The sequence below is a fragment of the Rhinoraja longicauda genome, chromosome 3 (assembly GCF_053455715.1).
Source record: "Rhinoraja longicauda isolate Sanriku21f chromosome 3, sRhiLon1.1, whole genome shotgun sequence".
Taxonomy (NCBI): domain Eukaryota; kingdom Metazoa; phylum Chordata; class Chondrichthyes; order Rajiformes; family Arhynchobatidae; genus Rhinoraja; species Rhinoraja longicauda.
In genome coordinates this window covers 29,684,784-29,702,226 of record NC_135955.1, presented here as the reverse complement: position 1 = coordinate 29,702,226, position 17,443 = coordinate 29,684,784, and the positions used below count along the sequence as shown (strand labels likewise).

The 17,443-nt window shown below is 44.5% G+C and overlaps 1 protein-coding gene across 1 annotated transcript in view; it reads left to right on the top strand.

Annotated features, from left to right (window-relative positions):
- The window catches only part of pgm5 (phosphoglucomutase 5), a 117,871-nt gene that overhangs the window by 92,227 nt on the left and 8,201 nt on the right, over nt 1-17,443 (top strand). Inside the window, exons 8-10 of the mRNA XM_078396898.1 lie at nt 2,098-2,233; nt 5,555-5,738; nt 13,192-13,326. Of these exons, the coding sequence (XP_078253024.1) occupies nt 2,098-2,233; nt 5,555-5,738; nt 13,192-13,326 (455 nt within the window). The remainder of the gene's footprint in view (nt 1-2,097; nt 2,234-5,554; nt 5,739-13,191; nt 13,327-17,443) is intronic.

Sequence of the window (17,443 nt, the reverse complement as noted above, 5' to 3'; positions counted from 1 at the left end):
GACGAACAACACTAAAAGCAGTAAATAACTCCCATAAGTAAACAAGTTCATCACTGCTGCTAACTCCTGTTCCCCCACACACATTGACTCCAAGCCTGGCAATGCCGAGAAATTAGAATTCTCGTGCTTGCTTTCAGATCCTTCCATGGTTCTGCCCCTCTGTTTGTGTGCAATCTCCTCAGCTCTCCGACCCTTGGACATATTTTGTGCTCCTCCAATTCTCTGCTTTTCTTTTCTCTCTACCACCAGCACTCAGCAGCCAAGACTCAAACGTCTGAAATACTCCCCCGAAACTCTTCCCCTCTTCGCACCACCCTCCCTTTCTATCTTTACGATGATCTGTTGACCTACACCTCTGACCAAGCCTTGCCTGCTTGAATGTTTTCTCGGCGTTGGCAGGATAACAGTATTTCTTCTGATAATGATCGCGTGATGCATCACCATGTTAACGCTCTTGTTCTTGTGTTAATCAAAGGGATAACGTAAGGGATGTGGTTGGTTGTGGGCAACTTTATAGCAGAGGGTTCTGAACTTTGAGTCTTTTCACAGAGAACTGGGAGCATAGTCTGTTTGCGGATTCACACAGTGGTCTGATTGTGGCCACACAGCTCAGCACTGAATCATGTGGCTTCTACTAGAATGAAAAGCTATATTTTTATTCAAAATGTGCAGCCGAACAGCGATCCAACAATAACGTGAGCACAGAATACAAGGATGTCAAGGGGAAACAATTTGTGCTCTGATTGAGAGGCTCAGGATGATCTTTTCTGTCCACTGTTAGTCAGAATCAAAAAACTTTACAATGAAGACGGATTAGATAAACAATTGGCCCATTGTTTCCATGCCAACCAAAATTGAGCTTTTATATTATTCCTGATTTGTGCTCTCAGTCTGTAGTTCAACCCACTGGTTATTACTCTTCAGGTGAATATTTTAAACGTGATGAATCCTTTCCTCCACTGACTCAACCTTCCCTCCCCCACAACTTTCGAACATAAAAATAATAGTTAAACAGATTGATGGAAGTTGGCATTTCTTTTTACGGTTGAAGGCAAACAAAGTAATGGAACTCGTGTTGTGGTTTGAGTTTGATCCCCCCCCCCCAGAGGATATGCAGCACCCTTAAGGGGAGAGGGGTTGGTGGGAAGACCATTGTGGCAAGGTCGGCACTGTGGCACAGCGGTAGAGTTGGTGAATGACAGTGCTTACAGCGCCAGAGACACGGGTTCGATCCTAACTACGGGCGCTGTCTGTACGGAGTTTGTACATTCTCCCCGTGACCTGCGTAGGTTTTCTCCGAGATCTTCAGTTTCCTCCCACACTCCAAAGACGTACAGGTCTGTAGGTTAATTGGCTTAGTATAAATGTAATAATTGTCTCTAGTGTGCGCTTGATAGAGTTAATGTGTGTGCGGGGATCACTGGTCGGTGCAGACAGTGGGCCGGAGGGCCTGTTTCCACGCTATATCTCTAAACTAAACTAAAATTCCAAAAAAGTGCATTTGCCTAATTTCTGAAATAAAGACAGAAGATGCTGGAAAACTCAGTAGGTCAAGCATCATCTGTGGAAAAAGGAAGAGCTAATATTTCAGGTCCAGGACCCTTCATGGGGACTGAAGGGATTGGTGGGAATCAGCACAGTTTCAGATAATGGTACCCGAGGACAAAATGTTGAATACAAGTCCAAGTAATTCATTAGATATGGAAGATTTAAAGCAAACTGATCAAAGTGATTATGACTATATAACAGAGGTCCCCCTTCCCGTGCATCTCAACACCCAGTATGCCCGCGCTGACTGTACCCCTTCCCTTGAGTATCCCCAGTCCAACCCCTTTGAGTGTTCCTCTCCTTAGGTTGACCTGCACATCCATGGGACTCTGACCCAATGTTGCCTTTCAAAAGGGAATTGGGAAATTAATTGGAAAGGATAAATCATCCAGGTGATGGAAAAGAGCAGAAGGAGCGAGAATAACCGGAGACAACGGACATGAAATCCAAATGGCCCACTTTCATTGGCTTCTGATTGTGTGTTTCTCTGCACCATCTGCAGTAGCCCTGCTCAGGAAGTCACGTGGTGTTTTATTATGTCTGCTGCAGGCTCTGACCACATTCGAGAGAAAGACGGTCTCTGGGCTGTCCTAGCATGGCTGTCCATCATTGCAGCTCGTAAACAGAGTGTGGAGGACATACTGAAGGATCATTGGGCAAGGTTCGGTCGGAATTACTACTGCAGGTGAGAGGGATAGCCAGCCATGGTGGGACATTGCAGTTGTGAAGGCAGGGCCCATAAATATTCATTGGACTCACCGCTGATTCTCCTTATTTCATATCCCAGAGTGTTGAATCATTACAGCAAGGCTGTGCTGTAACTTACCCTACAGTCCAGCTCTCCCATGCTCCGGTTATTTATTACATTGGCTACTATCTTTGTGATCACAGTATTAAAGAATGATAAGCACTTGGACATTTATTGGACATAAATTATTTTTCTCTAGATATTCCAAATCTCTAAGTAGTCCATCAGGTGTTTGAAGTGTGGCTGCCCATAACAATAATGTGGTAGGTTGACATTGGTTCAGAGATAAATGTCGGTCCCAGGATAGCTCCAATGCATTCAAAACAGCGCCATCTGTTCTCTTGCGTCACCCTGAGTGGGTCGACGGGACCTTGGTTTAAAGTCCAACCTGAAATGTGGCACCCCCAGTACTCTCACAATTATGCTCTGATTCATGACCTTCAGTTCACATGGGAACATCAGCAATGCTGAATTTTAGGCCAACCTTTCCGAACATCAACAGTGGGGCCTCCATTTACTCTTCCACAGCTCCTGGAAACTCTTCTTCCGGTGCTTTCCCCTCTTCCTCAGACTCCATAGATCCATAGAGTCGCACAGCATGGAAACAGGCCCTTCACACCAACTTGTCCATGCAGACCAAGATGCCCCATCTACGCTTGTCCCACCTGCCGGCATTTGCCCATATTCCTCTAAACCTTTCCTATCCATGTACCTGTCCAAATGTCTTTTAAATGTAGTTATAGTAATGACCTCAACTACCTCTTCTGGCTGCTCATTCCATATATACATCACCCTCTGTGTGCAAAAGTTGCCTCTCAGGTTCCTATCAAATCATTCCCATCTCATCTTAAACGTATGTCCTCTGGTTCTTGATTCCCCTACTCAGGGTAAAAGACTCAGTGCATGAACATGTCTATTCCTATCATGGTTTACACTCATCTGTAAGATCATCCCTCAGACACCCCTCAAGATCCTGCTGTGATTTTTAATAATCATCTTCACTGTCTACGATACCGCCCACTTTAATCTAATCTGCAAACCTGCTCATCATGCCATGTGCAATCTCATCCAAATTGTTGATATTTATCACAAACAGCAATGGGCCCAACACCAATCTCTGAGGTAAACCAGAGATCAGACAGGCCTCCAGTCCAAAAAAAACCTGCCTTCTACCATCAACCTCTGCTTCCTTTCATGAAACAAATTCTCTATCCAATTGGTTAACTTCCCTGAACCCATGCAATATAACCTTCCAGAGCAGTCTACCGTACAGAACCATATTCCATTGACTCCTTCTGCAGAAATCCTGCATTTTCCTGTATCATAAACTCATAAATTCCATACTTTGATCCACACACAAGTAAAATGCAGCAACCAAATTCTGCACAGTAATCTTCTGTAGCAGGATTACAACAATAATTATATTGTCTGGTGGTGATATTAGTTAAGAGATGACTTCAGCCCCAGGGCAACTGGAAGAAAGTCCTTGCTTTTCTTCATCAGTGGCTGCATGTTCTTCTACCTGTTCATCAGACCTTCCTGTTCCTTTCTCCTTCATGTGTTTTCTCATCATCCCCTTAAATCTATTTCTGCTAATCATCTCAACCATTCCCTGTTGGAGCAAGTTCCACATTCCCGCCACTCTTGGAGTTAAGAAATTCTCTATTCAATTTATTAGTGATTTCCTCACACTGATGGGACTCTTGTTTTGCTCTTTTCATCATTGACTTATGTCCTGTGCATCAACCCCTTCAAACGCCACCCTAATATTCAATCCTCTACCACCTCAAGCTCTTTTCCCGGGAAAGGTGACCCATCCCGCCCAATCTTAAATGAGAGGAATTTTACAGTTCGAATATAATCCTGATAAAGTGTTTGGTATCATCTCTAATATTTATTTGTCCTTTTCATAATGTAGCCGGAAATGTGCCTGGTCACAGAGCCATAGAGTGATAGTGTGGAAACAGACCTTTTGGCCCAACTTGCCCACACCGGCCAACATGTCCCAGCAACATTAGTCCCACCTGCCTGCGTTTGGTCCATACCCCTCCAAACCTGTCCTATCCATGTACCTGTCTAACTGCTCCTTAAACGTTGGGATAGTCCCAGTCTCAACTAGCTCCTCTGGCAGCTTATTCCACACATCCACCACCCTTTGTGTGAAAATATTACCCCTCAGATTCCTATTAAATCTTTTCCCTTTCACCTTAAACCTATGTCCTCTGGTCCTCGATTCACCTACCATGGGCAAGAGACTCTGTGCATCTACTCAATCTATATTTGTCTCTAACTTGACTCCACCTTATCTAACTCTCTCCAACATGCACAACCTGTTGGAGCTCATCACCTCAATCGCAACACCATCCCAATTTGGGACAAGTGGCGGCTCTTCCTTCATTGATGGTGGCTCTTCCTTCATTGATGGTGGGTCTTCCTTCATTGATGGTGGGTCTTCCTTTATTGATGGTGACTCTTCCTTCATTGATGGTGGCTCTTCCTTCATTGATGGTGGCTCTTCCTTCATTGGTGGTGACTCTACATCCTGAAACTCCTAACCCACCAACAATGTGGGAGCATCTTCACCCAGGCAGGTTACAGCGGTTCAAACAGGTGACTCATCATTACCTTGTCAGGGACAGTTGGAGATGGACAGTGAACGATGGCCTAGTCTTAAGCCCTTCTACATGTAATGATGCAGTAAGAGGCCATCCATCTTGTTGGCTGCATTACAGCTCCGGGGGAAGCAATCTCATCCGTCCCATTTCCCCTCCCCTTATTTCTCTGTATATCTCTGTGGAGTGATGCGTATCCTGCTGTAGTGACTGCACAGTGGTGCAGCGGTAGAGTTGTTGCCTCACAGCACCAGAGACCCGGGCTTGATCCTGATTACGAGGGCTGTCTGTACCAAATTTGTACGTTCTCCCTATGGCTCTGTTGGTTTCCTCTGGGTGCTCTGGTTTCCTCCCACACGCAAATGATGCACAGGTTTGTAGGTTAATTGGCTTTGGTAAAAATTGTAAAATGTCCCTCTTGTGCAGATTAGTGCTAGTATACGGGGATGATCGCTGGTCAGCGCGGACTCGGAGGGCCAAAGGGCCTGCCTGCTTCCACACTGTATCTCCAAAGTCTAAAGTGTACAATCTGCAGCTTATCCCCACATCCTGCAGACATGTAATAATCCTCTGTGCCTCCAGACCTCTGACTTGTACAATGGTCACAAGCCTTGTGCCTGTAATCTCTTTCTCTGTTCACGAGCAGGTTTGATTACGAGGAAGTGGATCCCCGAGTGTCCTTCTACTTGATGAGGGACCTTGAAGCTCTGATCACAGAACGATCCTTCGCAAACCAACAATTTGCTGTGGGAAATCACAATTACACGGTGGAGAAAACAGAAAACTTTGAGTACACAGATCCTGTTGATGGCATTGTAACCAGAAACCAGGTCAGACGTCAATCAATTCCAAATGCACTCAATTCGAGATTAGTCTGCGGTTGAAAATGTTATGAATTTGTGTTTCCTGAGAAATGTACCTTACATTTCCACAGCATCGTTCACCACAGAGAATGTACCAAAGCACTGTACATCGAAGGATGTACTTGCCTAAAGTGTGGCCACTGTTGTCATTTCTGAAGTGTAGCAAGCAACTCACACACACTGACTTCCCACAAACAGCAGCTCATTCATAAACTTGTAATTAATTTTTGTCCCATTATTTGAGTGATGACACCAGTCAGGCCACCATGGAGATCTCTTACTCCTTTTTTAAACTCCAGCCAAAGGTACAGGTTAAGGTTGCAAAGAGTTGTGGAGGTAGCCCAAACCATCACACACACCAAACTCCCTTCCATTGATTCCAGCTGCACCACACTCTGCCTGAACAAGGCGACCAGCATAATCAAGGACGAGTCTCACCCCTGTCATTCCCCTCTTCTCCCCTCTCCCATCAGACAAGAAGTACAGATGTTTGAAAATGCAAACATCCAGATTCAGGGACTGTTTCTTCTCAGCTGTTATTCTGCAACTGAACCATCCTATCACCAACTAGAGAGTGGTCCTGACTTACCATCTAATTCATTGGAGACCCTCGGACTACCTTTAAACAGACTTTACTGGATTATTTCTTGCACTAAACATTATTCCCTTTATCCTGTCTCTGTCCGCTGTGGACTGCTTGATTGTAACCATGTATAGTCTGTTCACTGACTGGACAGCATGCAACAAAATACTCTTCACTGGACCTCAGTACATGTAACAATAATACACTAAACTAAATTCATCTTCTCTCATGGATCATCACCTCAGTGAATGTGTCAGCCTTAGGTCGTTCACTTTGCTGCCTGATCCCCATTAATTGAATGAAACGTTACAGCATAGAAACAGGCCCTTTGGCCCACCCAGCCCAGCCAACCATCGATCGCTCATTCATACTAGTTTTATGTTATCCCACTTCTGAATCCAGTCCCTGCACACTAGGGGACATTTACAGAGGTCAATTAACCCTCAAACCCCCTTGTCTTTGGGAGGTGGGCAGAAACCAAAGCACCCGGAGGAACCACGAGTCACAGGGAGAACGTGCAAACTCCACCACTCGACACGGACAACACCCAAGATTGGGATTGAACCTGGGCCTCTGGCAGTGTGAGGCAGCAGCTCTTCCAGCTGTGCCATTGTGTAGACCTTCAATTAATCCTTTTGATTGATCTCACCCGTGGATAAATGTTATTGTACATTCACAGCCCTCTTAGGTGGTGAAATCCCATCTCACCTACATGGATGGCCCTTTATCCAGACTCTATGAATGGCTGCATTTAAATAAAAGTCTTTCCTTTTATATATTCCCTGATAGTCTACATTGAGAATATTTTTGCAATCTTATTACCACGGGCTCCTTCATGTCTCATTCAAACTTTTGTGGTCACAAATGACTATGTCGGGATGTATGTTAATCAAGATCATGGTGTAACATTGTTTAAGGAGCCACAAAAGAAAGTTAAACATTGTAAACTGCTTCAGTTTTGACGGTAATTGCACTGTCAGGCCCATGTTTATTATATTATAAAATAGATTGAAATGAAATTGTACAGGAAAAGACTCAGGAAATGAGTTAATTGCAACTTCCCTGATTGGGGCTCATGGATTTTGTTCCGATTACCCTATTTTGTAATCTATATTTTGTGTTTTGTTGCCAAGTATTTATATTTAATTTCAAAAAATGTCATGTAAAAGACGGTGCTTGGAATGATGTATATATTTTTTGGGGGAAGCTTTGCATCTCAGGACCTCAAGAAGCCTCAAAGTAAACTGTGGTTGGGGAAGTGGCATTTCAAGTGTGGTCATTATACACAGAAAGGTCCCACAAATGATACCTGGATATGGATGGATCATTTGTTTTCATTGATACTGTTTGAAAGATGAATGACAGGCAGAATGCTACATTCCCTCCTTATTAAGCAATGGGATCTTTGATGATTGTTGGAAAGAATAGACAAACTAGGTTTTGTGCTCAAGCCACTGGAGTCAAACTGACACTCTTGCCTCACAAGTGAAGGGGCTCTCTGCTCAGCCACACTTGGCAAAGCCACAGTCAGAGAGCCAGAACTGTGTCAGGGATGAGGGATGTCACAGGTAGACAGGAGGAGCTCACATATGATTAAGGAGCATACACAATGCAGCTACCGGCCGCATGGCCCAAATAGTCCATGACGGTCACACTACTTCCCACCATTTCTCACCCAAATCCATCTCCTATTTCCCTGTTGGGTTTGTCCAACTTCCCCATAAGTGCTTCTCTGCTATTTATCCCAACTACTGGATGCCTGGATGAGGAGGTATTATCTACAGGGAGAGGTTGGACAGACTTAAATAGTTTTCTCTGGAATGGCAGAAGTTGCGGAGAGGCATTTATAGGGCAAACAGTCAGAATCTTTTCCCCAGGATGGAATACTACGTAGCTTTAAGATGAGAGGGGCAAAGTTTAAAAGAGATGTTTAGGTCAAGAGTTTTTATACAGAGGTGGTAAGTCCATCTCCTTTTTCCCTGTTGGGTTTGTCCAACTTCCTCATAAGTACGTACAGGTATGTAGGTTAATTGGCTGGGTAAATGTTTAAAAAAAATTGTCCCTAGTGGGTGTAGGATAGTGTTAATGTGCGGGGATCACTGGGCGGCACAGACTTGGAGGGCCGAAAAGGCCTGTTTCCGGCTGTATATATATGATGATATGATAAGTGCTTCTCTGCTATTTATCCCAACGCACATAACGCACTGAGGCAAATACGATAGTGGCATTGAAGAAACTTACGGATTTACATGGATGTGCAGGGAATGCTGGGATATGGATCACATGCAGGCAGATAAGAGTTGGTCTTAGCATCGTGATTGGCACAGACATTGTGGGGTGAATGGCCTGTTCTTGTGCTGTACTGCTCCATGTTCTATATTTCACGTACTCCCTGTGGGAATGAGTTCTATATTCCCACACATCTCGGGGTGCAAAATGTTTGTCTGAATTCCTTGCTGCGAAATCCTCCAGTGTGCAGAGAAGAACAAAGAGACTTTGCAGACAAGTTCCCAACTTTGACAGGACATATAGAGCAAATAAAAAGAAACGTCTTCCAATGGCTGAGGGATGTAAAGAAATGCATGTGTTTTAAAGGAAGTAAATTCTTTAAAAGTAAATTTCCTCAGTCACCACAGTGATCAAAACAAATCCAAGAAGTCACGTGATAGAAATCTAACCGTGCCGAGTGGAAATATGGTTTTGAAAAAGAGCATCCCAGTTATAAATATTACTTGATTTTGTTTATAATTCTCACCAGTATTTAGGTGCTATTACATTTTTCTCAGTGTTATTTTGACTACTCTTCAAAGAACAAATTGAAAGCATTCCAGCTCAAAAGTTTGCACCAAATTTGAAGTGTTTCTACAAACAGTGTAATGGTCAAGAATCATTGGTTTTCCATCAGGGAAATACTTATTCTGGCATTCGCTAATTACAGCTCTCAGGCATTCTTTTCTGTTCTAGGTAATTTTGTGTGGCAGCCTTGGCTCATAGGGTCACAAGGTCAACTCTAAGTCTGGTGGGTGCGGGTTCAAGTCCTGATCTGTAGACACGAGCACAAGAATGCAATCTAACGCTCTCGTGCTGAGGGAATGGTGCACAGTTGCAGCTGCTACCTCTCTGATGGGGAGAAAGTAACAGGGGCAGGACATTCCCTGGGATGGAACACCTCAGTAATGAGGAGAGTCTGGAGAAGTTAGGTCGACTTTCCCTGGAGCAGAGGATGTTCAGAGGTGATGTGGTAGAGGTGTATAAAATTATGAGGGTTATAGTTAGGGTATACTTCTCATGTTCTCTTCTCACAGGAAAATAAAACTCGAGGACTGCAGGGTAGAGGGTAAGAGATTTAGAGGGGATCTGGGGGAAACTTTTTTCATCTGAGACAGTGGTGAAAGCTGAGTTGCTGACAGCAATTAAGAAGTATAGAGTGGTGGCACAGTAGTGCAGCGGTAGAGTTGCTGCCTCACAGTGCCAGATTCGACCCTGACTAACGTCTGATATATAGAGTTTGCATGTTCTCCTCGTGACAGCGTGGGTTTTCTCCGGGTGCTCCGGTTTACTCCCACACTCCAAGGTCATGAAGCTTTGTAGGTTAATTGGCTTTGGTAAAATTGTACATTGTCCCCAGTGTGTAGGATAGTGCTAGTGTACTGGGTGATCACTGGTCGGCACGGACTTGGTGGGCTGAACGGCCTGTTGCTGCTCTGTATCTCTAAAGTCTAAAGTATCCCAATGAACACTTGCAGGCCAAGCGTAGAAAGATGGGATAATACGGATGGGAGCCCACTGGTCAGCTGAATGACCTATTTTCATGCTGTATTAATCCCAGACTGGGCGAGTGCGAAGCTGTTAGTTGATGGTGTGATAAACTGTCCAACTCCTCCCCCTTCTGCCGTGGGGTAGACTGAGACTGACTCCCCTCCCCCCCCCCCTCCTTCCCCAATCTTTGCAGATCCCCAATCCTTTCCCCTCGTCACTTTACTTTCATGCACTTTGTGTTTTTATAACTGTTAGCAGATCAATTTCCTTCCTGGGATAAATAAAGTTCTATCGTATCATATCGTATACATGGTGCTTGCAAGGCCTAAATTTGCTGCCATCTTTTTCCTCCGCAGACAGAAGGTGGTGGGTACACGGAATGAGTTGCCAGAGGAGGTAGTTGAAATTAAAACAACATTTAAAAAACATTTGGACTGGTGCTGGCTCGAGGGGCCGAATGGCCTACTCCTGCACTTATTGTCTATTGGACCAAACATGGGCAGGTGGGACTGGTGTAGATGGGGCTCCCTACTCGACATGGGAAAGCTGGGCCAAAGGGCCTGTTTCCATGGTGTTTGACTCTATGACTATATCACAACAACGGCTTGACTTGTAAGAAAATTGGCATTGGATAGGAATGCTTTAGAATGGAGATGCAAGTGACTTCAGATGCTGGAATCTTGAGCAATAATTACTGAGGAGGAACTCAGTGGGTCAGGCAATATCCAAGGAAGGAAATGGAGTGATGACATTTCAGTTCAGGACCCTTCTTTAGACTGATGCAATGGATGGGAGAAAACTGGTAGAAAGAGGTGAGAAGAAGGGGTGGGGCAAGATCTAGTGATAGACGGAGCCTAATGGAGACATTAATTGAGGTGGCGGCACAGTGGCGCAGCGGTAGAGTTGCTGCCTTACACCGCCAGAGATCCGGATTCGATCCTGACTGCGGGTGCAGTCTGTATGGAGTTTATACATTCCACGTGGGTTTTACAGACCACGGAGTTATACAGACCACGTGGGTTTTCTCCGGGGGCTCCTGTTTCCTCCCACACTCCAAAGATGTACAGGTTTGTAGGATAATAGGCTTGGGTAAAATTGTAAACTGGCCCTTAGTTGTAGGATGGCAGTGCAAGTGCAAGCAGTGGTCGCTTGTTGTCTCGGTGCGTCGATCCTCTATTGCTGCGCTGTATCTCAAAAATCTAAAGTTTAAAAGATAGATGGGTCAGGTGGGGAGGAGAAGGATAGTGAAGGGCGCTTTAGGATGCTACGAGGCCAGCTATTGTCCTTATAATAGGGAAGGCTGTCATTACCTCCTCTCACTACCATTGGAAATTCATGTTGATGCTCCATTATCTGAGTGGATATTCTGGGCTGCTCATCAAATAATCTCTCCATGACTCATTAGAAAAATCTCCATCATATGCCAGTAACTAGCACACGCCATACCTCTTTCCAACTGTTTATGTTAGCTATTGCACTAATCAAAACATACATGAAAAACAGACTTTAAAATATATATTTTGGAAAAAACGTGAACAACAGTCTTTGAAGCAAGTGGAATAAATATTTTGTTTAAGTTCCTTTCATTATGTTTTCTTCTATTTTATTGCTCACTGTAATCCTGGATATAACTCTGAAACTTGTGGATCAATACTAAAGAATTGGTGACTCAACATCTTACTTAACGTGAACATCTTACCTTGGGCTGGTTTCCCTCCATTCCCTGCATATCCATCTAGATGCCTCTTAAACGCCACATCCTATCTGCCTCCTCCACCATCCCTGGCAACGTGTTCCAGGCACCCACCACCCTCTGCTTAAGATACTTGCCCTGCATCTCCTTTTAACACTGCCCCTCTCACCTTAAAACTATGCTCTCTGGGCTTTGATATTTCCACCAAGGGTAAACTGTCTATGCCTCTGATAACTTTACAACCTTCTATCAGGAATCCTCTAAACCTCTGGTGCTCCAGGGAAAACAATCCAAGTCCGTACAACCTCTCCTCATAGGTATTACCACCTAATCTAGGCGATTTACTTAACTGAACCACTGGTGGATGGTGATTACGATTTACATTCTTTGCTGGAGTTGATAGCCTGTGCTTTGAGAATGGTATTGTCTCAAACCATTCCCGGCTGCTGTGCCTGGGTCTATTCCCAGCTGTCACACGGCTCTTCAGGAATTCCGGCAATGCCATAAGTCATTGACTGGGTCACCTCCTCCTTTTGAAACATCAGATCCAGGCTCTCAGACAGATTTGGCTCCACAATGTGTCAAGGCGACTACTAGGCCTGTCATGATCAGTAGAATGGAAAATGCTTTGTGGGGACAGAAGTTTTCTATTATTTTCTGACAGATTGTTAGTCGCGTCTCAGTGCACCCCTTTAGTCTTTAGACATTAGAGATACAGCGTCAAAACAGGCCCTTTGGCCCACCAAGCCCGTGCCGACCAGCGATCACCTCATACACCAACACTGTCCTACACACGAGGGATAATCTACAATTTCACTGAAGACAATTAACCTTTGGAATGTGGGTGGAAACCAAAGCACCTGGGGAAAACCACAGTGAGAACGAGCAAACTCTGCACAGACAGCACCCGTAGTCAGGATCGAACCCGAGTCTTTGGTGCTGTAAGGCAACAGCTCTACCTCTGCGCCACTGTGCCGCCCTGATTCTCTGACCATTTGGGTTCAAGGAGCACTCCAGGGACTTGAACACAAGATCCAGTTTGATGCTGCACTCCAGTGCTGAGGGATTGCCACACTGTCAGAGGCAGCAGCGTTCAGGTGAGATGTTAAACAAGGCCCTGTCTGCTCTCTCCGGTAGATGTATGAGATCACAAGCACACTGTGGAAACAGAAGTTATATCTGGAGTCCACACATAGCCCTCAGTGAACATCACTCAAACAGATATGCAAATATCCTTATCAGTATCACGTTGCTTTTGCAATTTGTACAGAACTGGGTGCCGGCCTCAAAGGAAGCTCTCTGTGGCTCCACTCACTGACTGTAAAGTGCTTTGAGAGATTGGAAAAGGTGCTACGCAAACACTTTTGTTTAATTTTTCTCCACAGGGACTGAGACTGACATTCACGGACGGCTCCAGGATCATTTTCAGGTTGAGCGGGACGGGGAGTATGGGATCCATAATAAGGTTTTATGTGGAGAGTTATGAGAGGGACCCAAGCAGAAACAACAAAGAACCACAGGTAAGTCAATTAACACCAGCGGGTCCTTGCTCCGGCATCTATCTTATGGTCAGTCAACATGAAGGAGGGTTCTCCACATAAATCCAGTCACCTCTGTGGTGTGCAACTCCCTATTGCCAACATCTCTTCTCAGTCATTTATTCCTGGAGCTGGCAACAGCAATATCAGGGCAGCACAGTGGTGCGACCGGTAGAGCTGCTGCCTCACAGCGCCTGAGACCCGGGTTCGGTCTGTGTGGAGTTCGCACATTCTCCCCACGGCCGCATGAGTTTCTTCTGGCTGCTCCGGTTTCCTCCCACATCCCAAAGACGTGTGGGTTTGTAGGTTAATTGGCCTTCGTAAATTGTCCCAAGTGTGTAGTGGATGAAAAGTGGGATAGTGTGAACAGGCAATCGATAGTCGGTGGACTCGATGGGCCGAAGGGCCTGTTTCCATGATGTGCCTTTCCATCAAGCCAGCTAGTCTGCCAGTCTCATTGGAGAGTTCCCACAGGCAGCGAGACAGCGAGATTTGTTTCATAAATCTTTTTTAACATTTTGTACATAATGAAATAATAATCGGAACAGATATGATTATGTTTAAAGCTGAATTGTTAAATTGTTAAATGAAGATGAAACTGTCAACACTTGCAAACCAACAGCAACCTCTGGAGACACAAGGAACTGCAGATGCTGGTATCTTGTGCAACAAAAAAAACTGCTGGAGGAACTCAGAGGACCAGGCAGCATCCGTGGAGGCAAATGGACGGGCAACATTGATTATCAATCTGAAGAAGAGCCCTGACCTGAAATGTCGACTGCCCATTTCTCTCCGCAGGCGCTGCTTGACCCATTGAGTCCTCCAGCAGTTTGGTTTGTTTCATTTTGTCAGAAATCAGTGAATTGGTGACAAGTTCTCTTTATCCAATGCTCATAAAAAGAGGGATATCCATAGGCTTAATGTGGACAAATGGGATTTGTGTAGACAGGTGCAGATAGGCGAGCAGGACAGAAGGATCCCTGTCTGTGACAGATGATTCTATGATGTTATGATTCTATCCGTTTGAGCAGGTTAATTGACCGCTATAAATCACAAAGAATAGTCTAAAAGACTCATGGGAGAAATAATGGCCATTTGAGCATCCTTGCACAGCTGGTAGAGCTGCTGCTTCACAGCCCCAGTGACCTAGGTTCAATCCTGACCTCAGATGCTGTCTGTATGGAGTTTGCACATTCTCCCTGTACCTGCGTTGGATTCCTTCGGATGCTGTGGTTTCCTCCCACTAAGATACTTTGCTAAGATACTCGGCCACTGTAAACTGAGCCTCGAGTGGAGGAATCTTGGGGGGAGTTGATGAAAATGCGGGCAGAACAAAATGGGATAAATGTTAATGATTGATTAAAGATCAGAGCGGGGCTGAAGGGCTGGAAGGTCTGTTTCCATGATTCTTTTCTTGATGACAAAAGCTCAATAATTAAAAAATATATATATTGCAAAGTCCTTTGGATTTTAAAACATTTATCACATGCGGGCAGATCTGCAATCCACATATAAAACTACTAATTAGCTTTCGAGTCAAGACTTGGCATTCCATTCTTTGCTCCATCCATTGTACCGAAGGCTTGGTTGTACTTAGTGTTCAGTATGGTTTGGCTGGGTAGCACGCAAGCAAAGCTTTTCACTGTATCTTGGTACATGTGACAATAATAAACCAATGGCAATGCCAACTACACAATAAAATGCTGAGATGGGGGATAGTCTGCCCTATTTATACCCCTCAAAATGTTATATACCTCAAGCATGGGTCCTCTTAACCTCAGATAGATGCAAAAAGCTGGAATAACTCAGCGGGTCAGACAGCATCTCTGGAGAAAAGGAATAGCTGACGTTTTGAGACTTCGAGTCTGAAGAAGGGTCTCAACCCAGAAACGTCACGTATTCCTTTTCTCCAGAGATGCTGACTGACCCTCTGAGTTACTCCAGCATTTTGAGTCTATCTGAGGTTTAAACCAGCATCTGCAGTTCCTTCTTACATTCTCTTAACCTCCTTCACTCCAGGAAAATTAGACCCAGCCTCTCCAGTCTCTCCTTATAGCTGATCTGCTGTGAGGCAGCAACTCTGGCGCTGTGCCACCGTGCCGCCCTAATGGGTCAAATGGCTTGCTTCAATAGCTGAATAAAGTTACAGCTAATTGATCTACTCCTTTTTATGAGCATTTTACAGAGGCATTTTCATCACAGCGCTGATTTCTAACAATTATACTCAAGAAGCTGCCTGCTACTCTCTGGGGAGCATGGAATTACAGCGGCCTCTGGATCTCCAGATTCCAATACACAAGTGAAGACTCCAGAAGTCGCTGTTAGCTTGAGAATGTAATGAGAGCAAGTGCTGACAGCTTCACCTTCATTGCAACCACAAAATCCAGGCCTACCTTTAATGGTTCAGCTTTAACCTTAATGTTCCCAGCAATATTTGATAATGTGTAAGACATTTAAAAATACTTTAAACAACTCAAAATCCAGGCCTACATTTCATACAGCATTTGCCATATGTTTATCGTGAAGGAATGAAACCCTTCAAAGAAGCTTTCCAGATATACAATGACATGGGAACAGGCACCGAACCCAACAAAACTATTACCAGGAAACTTAATGATACCCTGAGTTAAAGAGGTGGATTTTAAGGAACAGTTTTTACTCTAATCTTCACTAATAATCTTTTGGAAGAAAGAAATTCTTACAAATCAGGACTGACAATTAACCAAGCATGTCCATTTGCACTCTTTACCTTTGTTTTCACTCAGAGATGAATTATCATTAACATTATAAAGTCGCTGGCCAGGGTTTATATTGCCCTTTTAATACAGCAAAGTATTCCGAGGCTTTTCACAGGCGAATTATTGAACCAGATTTGACATTGAGTTCTGTGAGACAGATGACCAAAGGTTTGTTCCAAAATACTTTAAAGGAAAAGAGGGAGGTGTGGAGAGATTTAGAGAAATCCATATCCCAAAGCCCGTACAATTGAAGGATGGAGCCACAGCAGTGGAGTGGTTGATAAAACAGAACATGGATGTGACTGAAGCCTGAAGTGATGATGGGCGGAGGTGTGAGTCAGACAGAGATGACACCCACAGCTAGGGTTTTAAAAGTAGAAGTGAATATTTTAAAGTTGAGGTATTGTAAGTGAACCAGTGTAGAGCAGCAAATACTGGAGTGATAAATGAGTAGGAATCAGCATACAGGATGGAAGCTCTTTGAGATAAGGTGTCTGGTGAAGCCTTGCATCTGTGGAAGCTGTCAGAGGGAACTATACTGAAAGTGAATGACTGGAAGCTGCTCTGTAACTGCTATGTTGTACTGGACTTACCACAAGGTGGAGCAGCTGAGCCAAGCTGTTGAATCTCAGTCCTTACGACGTTACAAATGATTTTCTATGAAGTCAGCAGCAGATTGAACATTGCAAACTAGAATCCCCACTCAAACCCAATAGAATTCTTGAAAAGAGCCCAAACATTAGGTTTGCTGCCACCGTTTCTGCTGACACAGGATTAATTTACACCGATCAGGCCAAACCCCTACAATGACCCTGCCCACAATCAGCTTAATGAGATAGACACAAAATGCCAGAGTAACTCAGCAGGTCAATAGACAATAGACAATAGGTGCAGAAGGAGGCCATTCGGCCCTTCGAGCCAGCACCGCCATTCAATGTGATCATGGCTGATCATTCTCAATCAGTACCCCGTTCCTGCCTTCTCCCCATACCCCCTGACTCCGCTATCCTTAAGAGCTCTATCTAGCTCTCTCTTGAATGCATTCAGAGAATTGGCCTCCACTGCCTTCTGAGGCAGAGAATTTCACAGATTCACAACTCTCTGACTGAAAAAGTTTTTCCTCATCTCCGTTTTAAATTGGCCAAGTAGCATCTCTGGAGAAACGGAAAAGGTGACTTTTCGAGTCTGAGCTCTTCTTCAAACTGCAGTCTGAAGAAAGGTTCCGACCCATAGCGTCACCTATTCATTTTCTCCAGAGATGCTACTTGGCCCATTGAGTTACTCCAGCATTTTGTGTCTATCTTTGGTATAAAGCAGCATCTGCAGTTCCATCCCAAACACCACTCTGGTGAGATTCCACT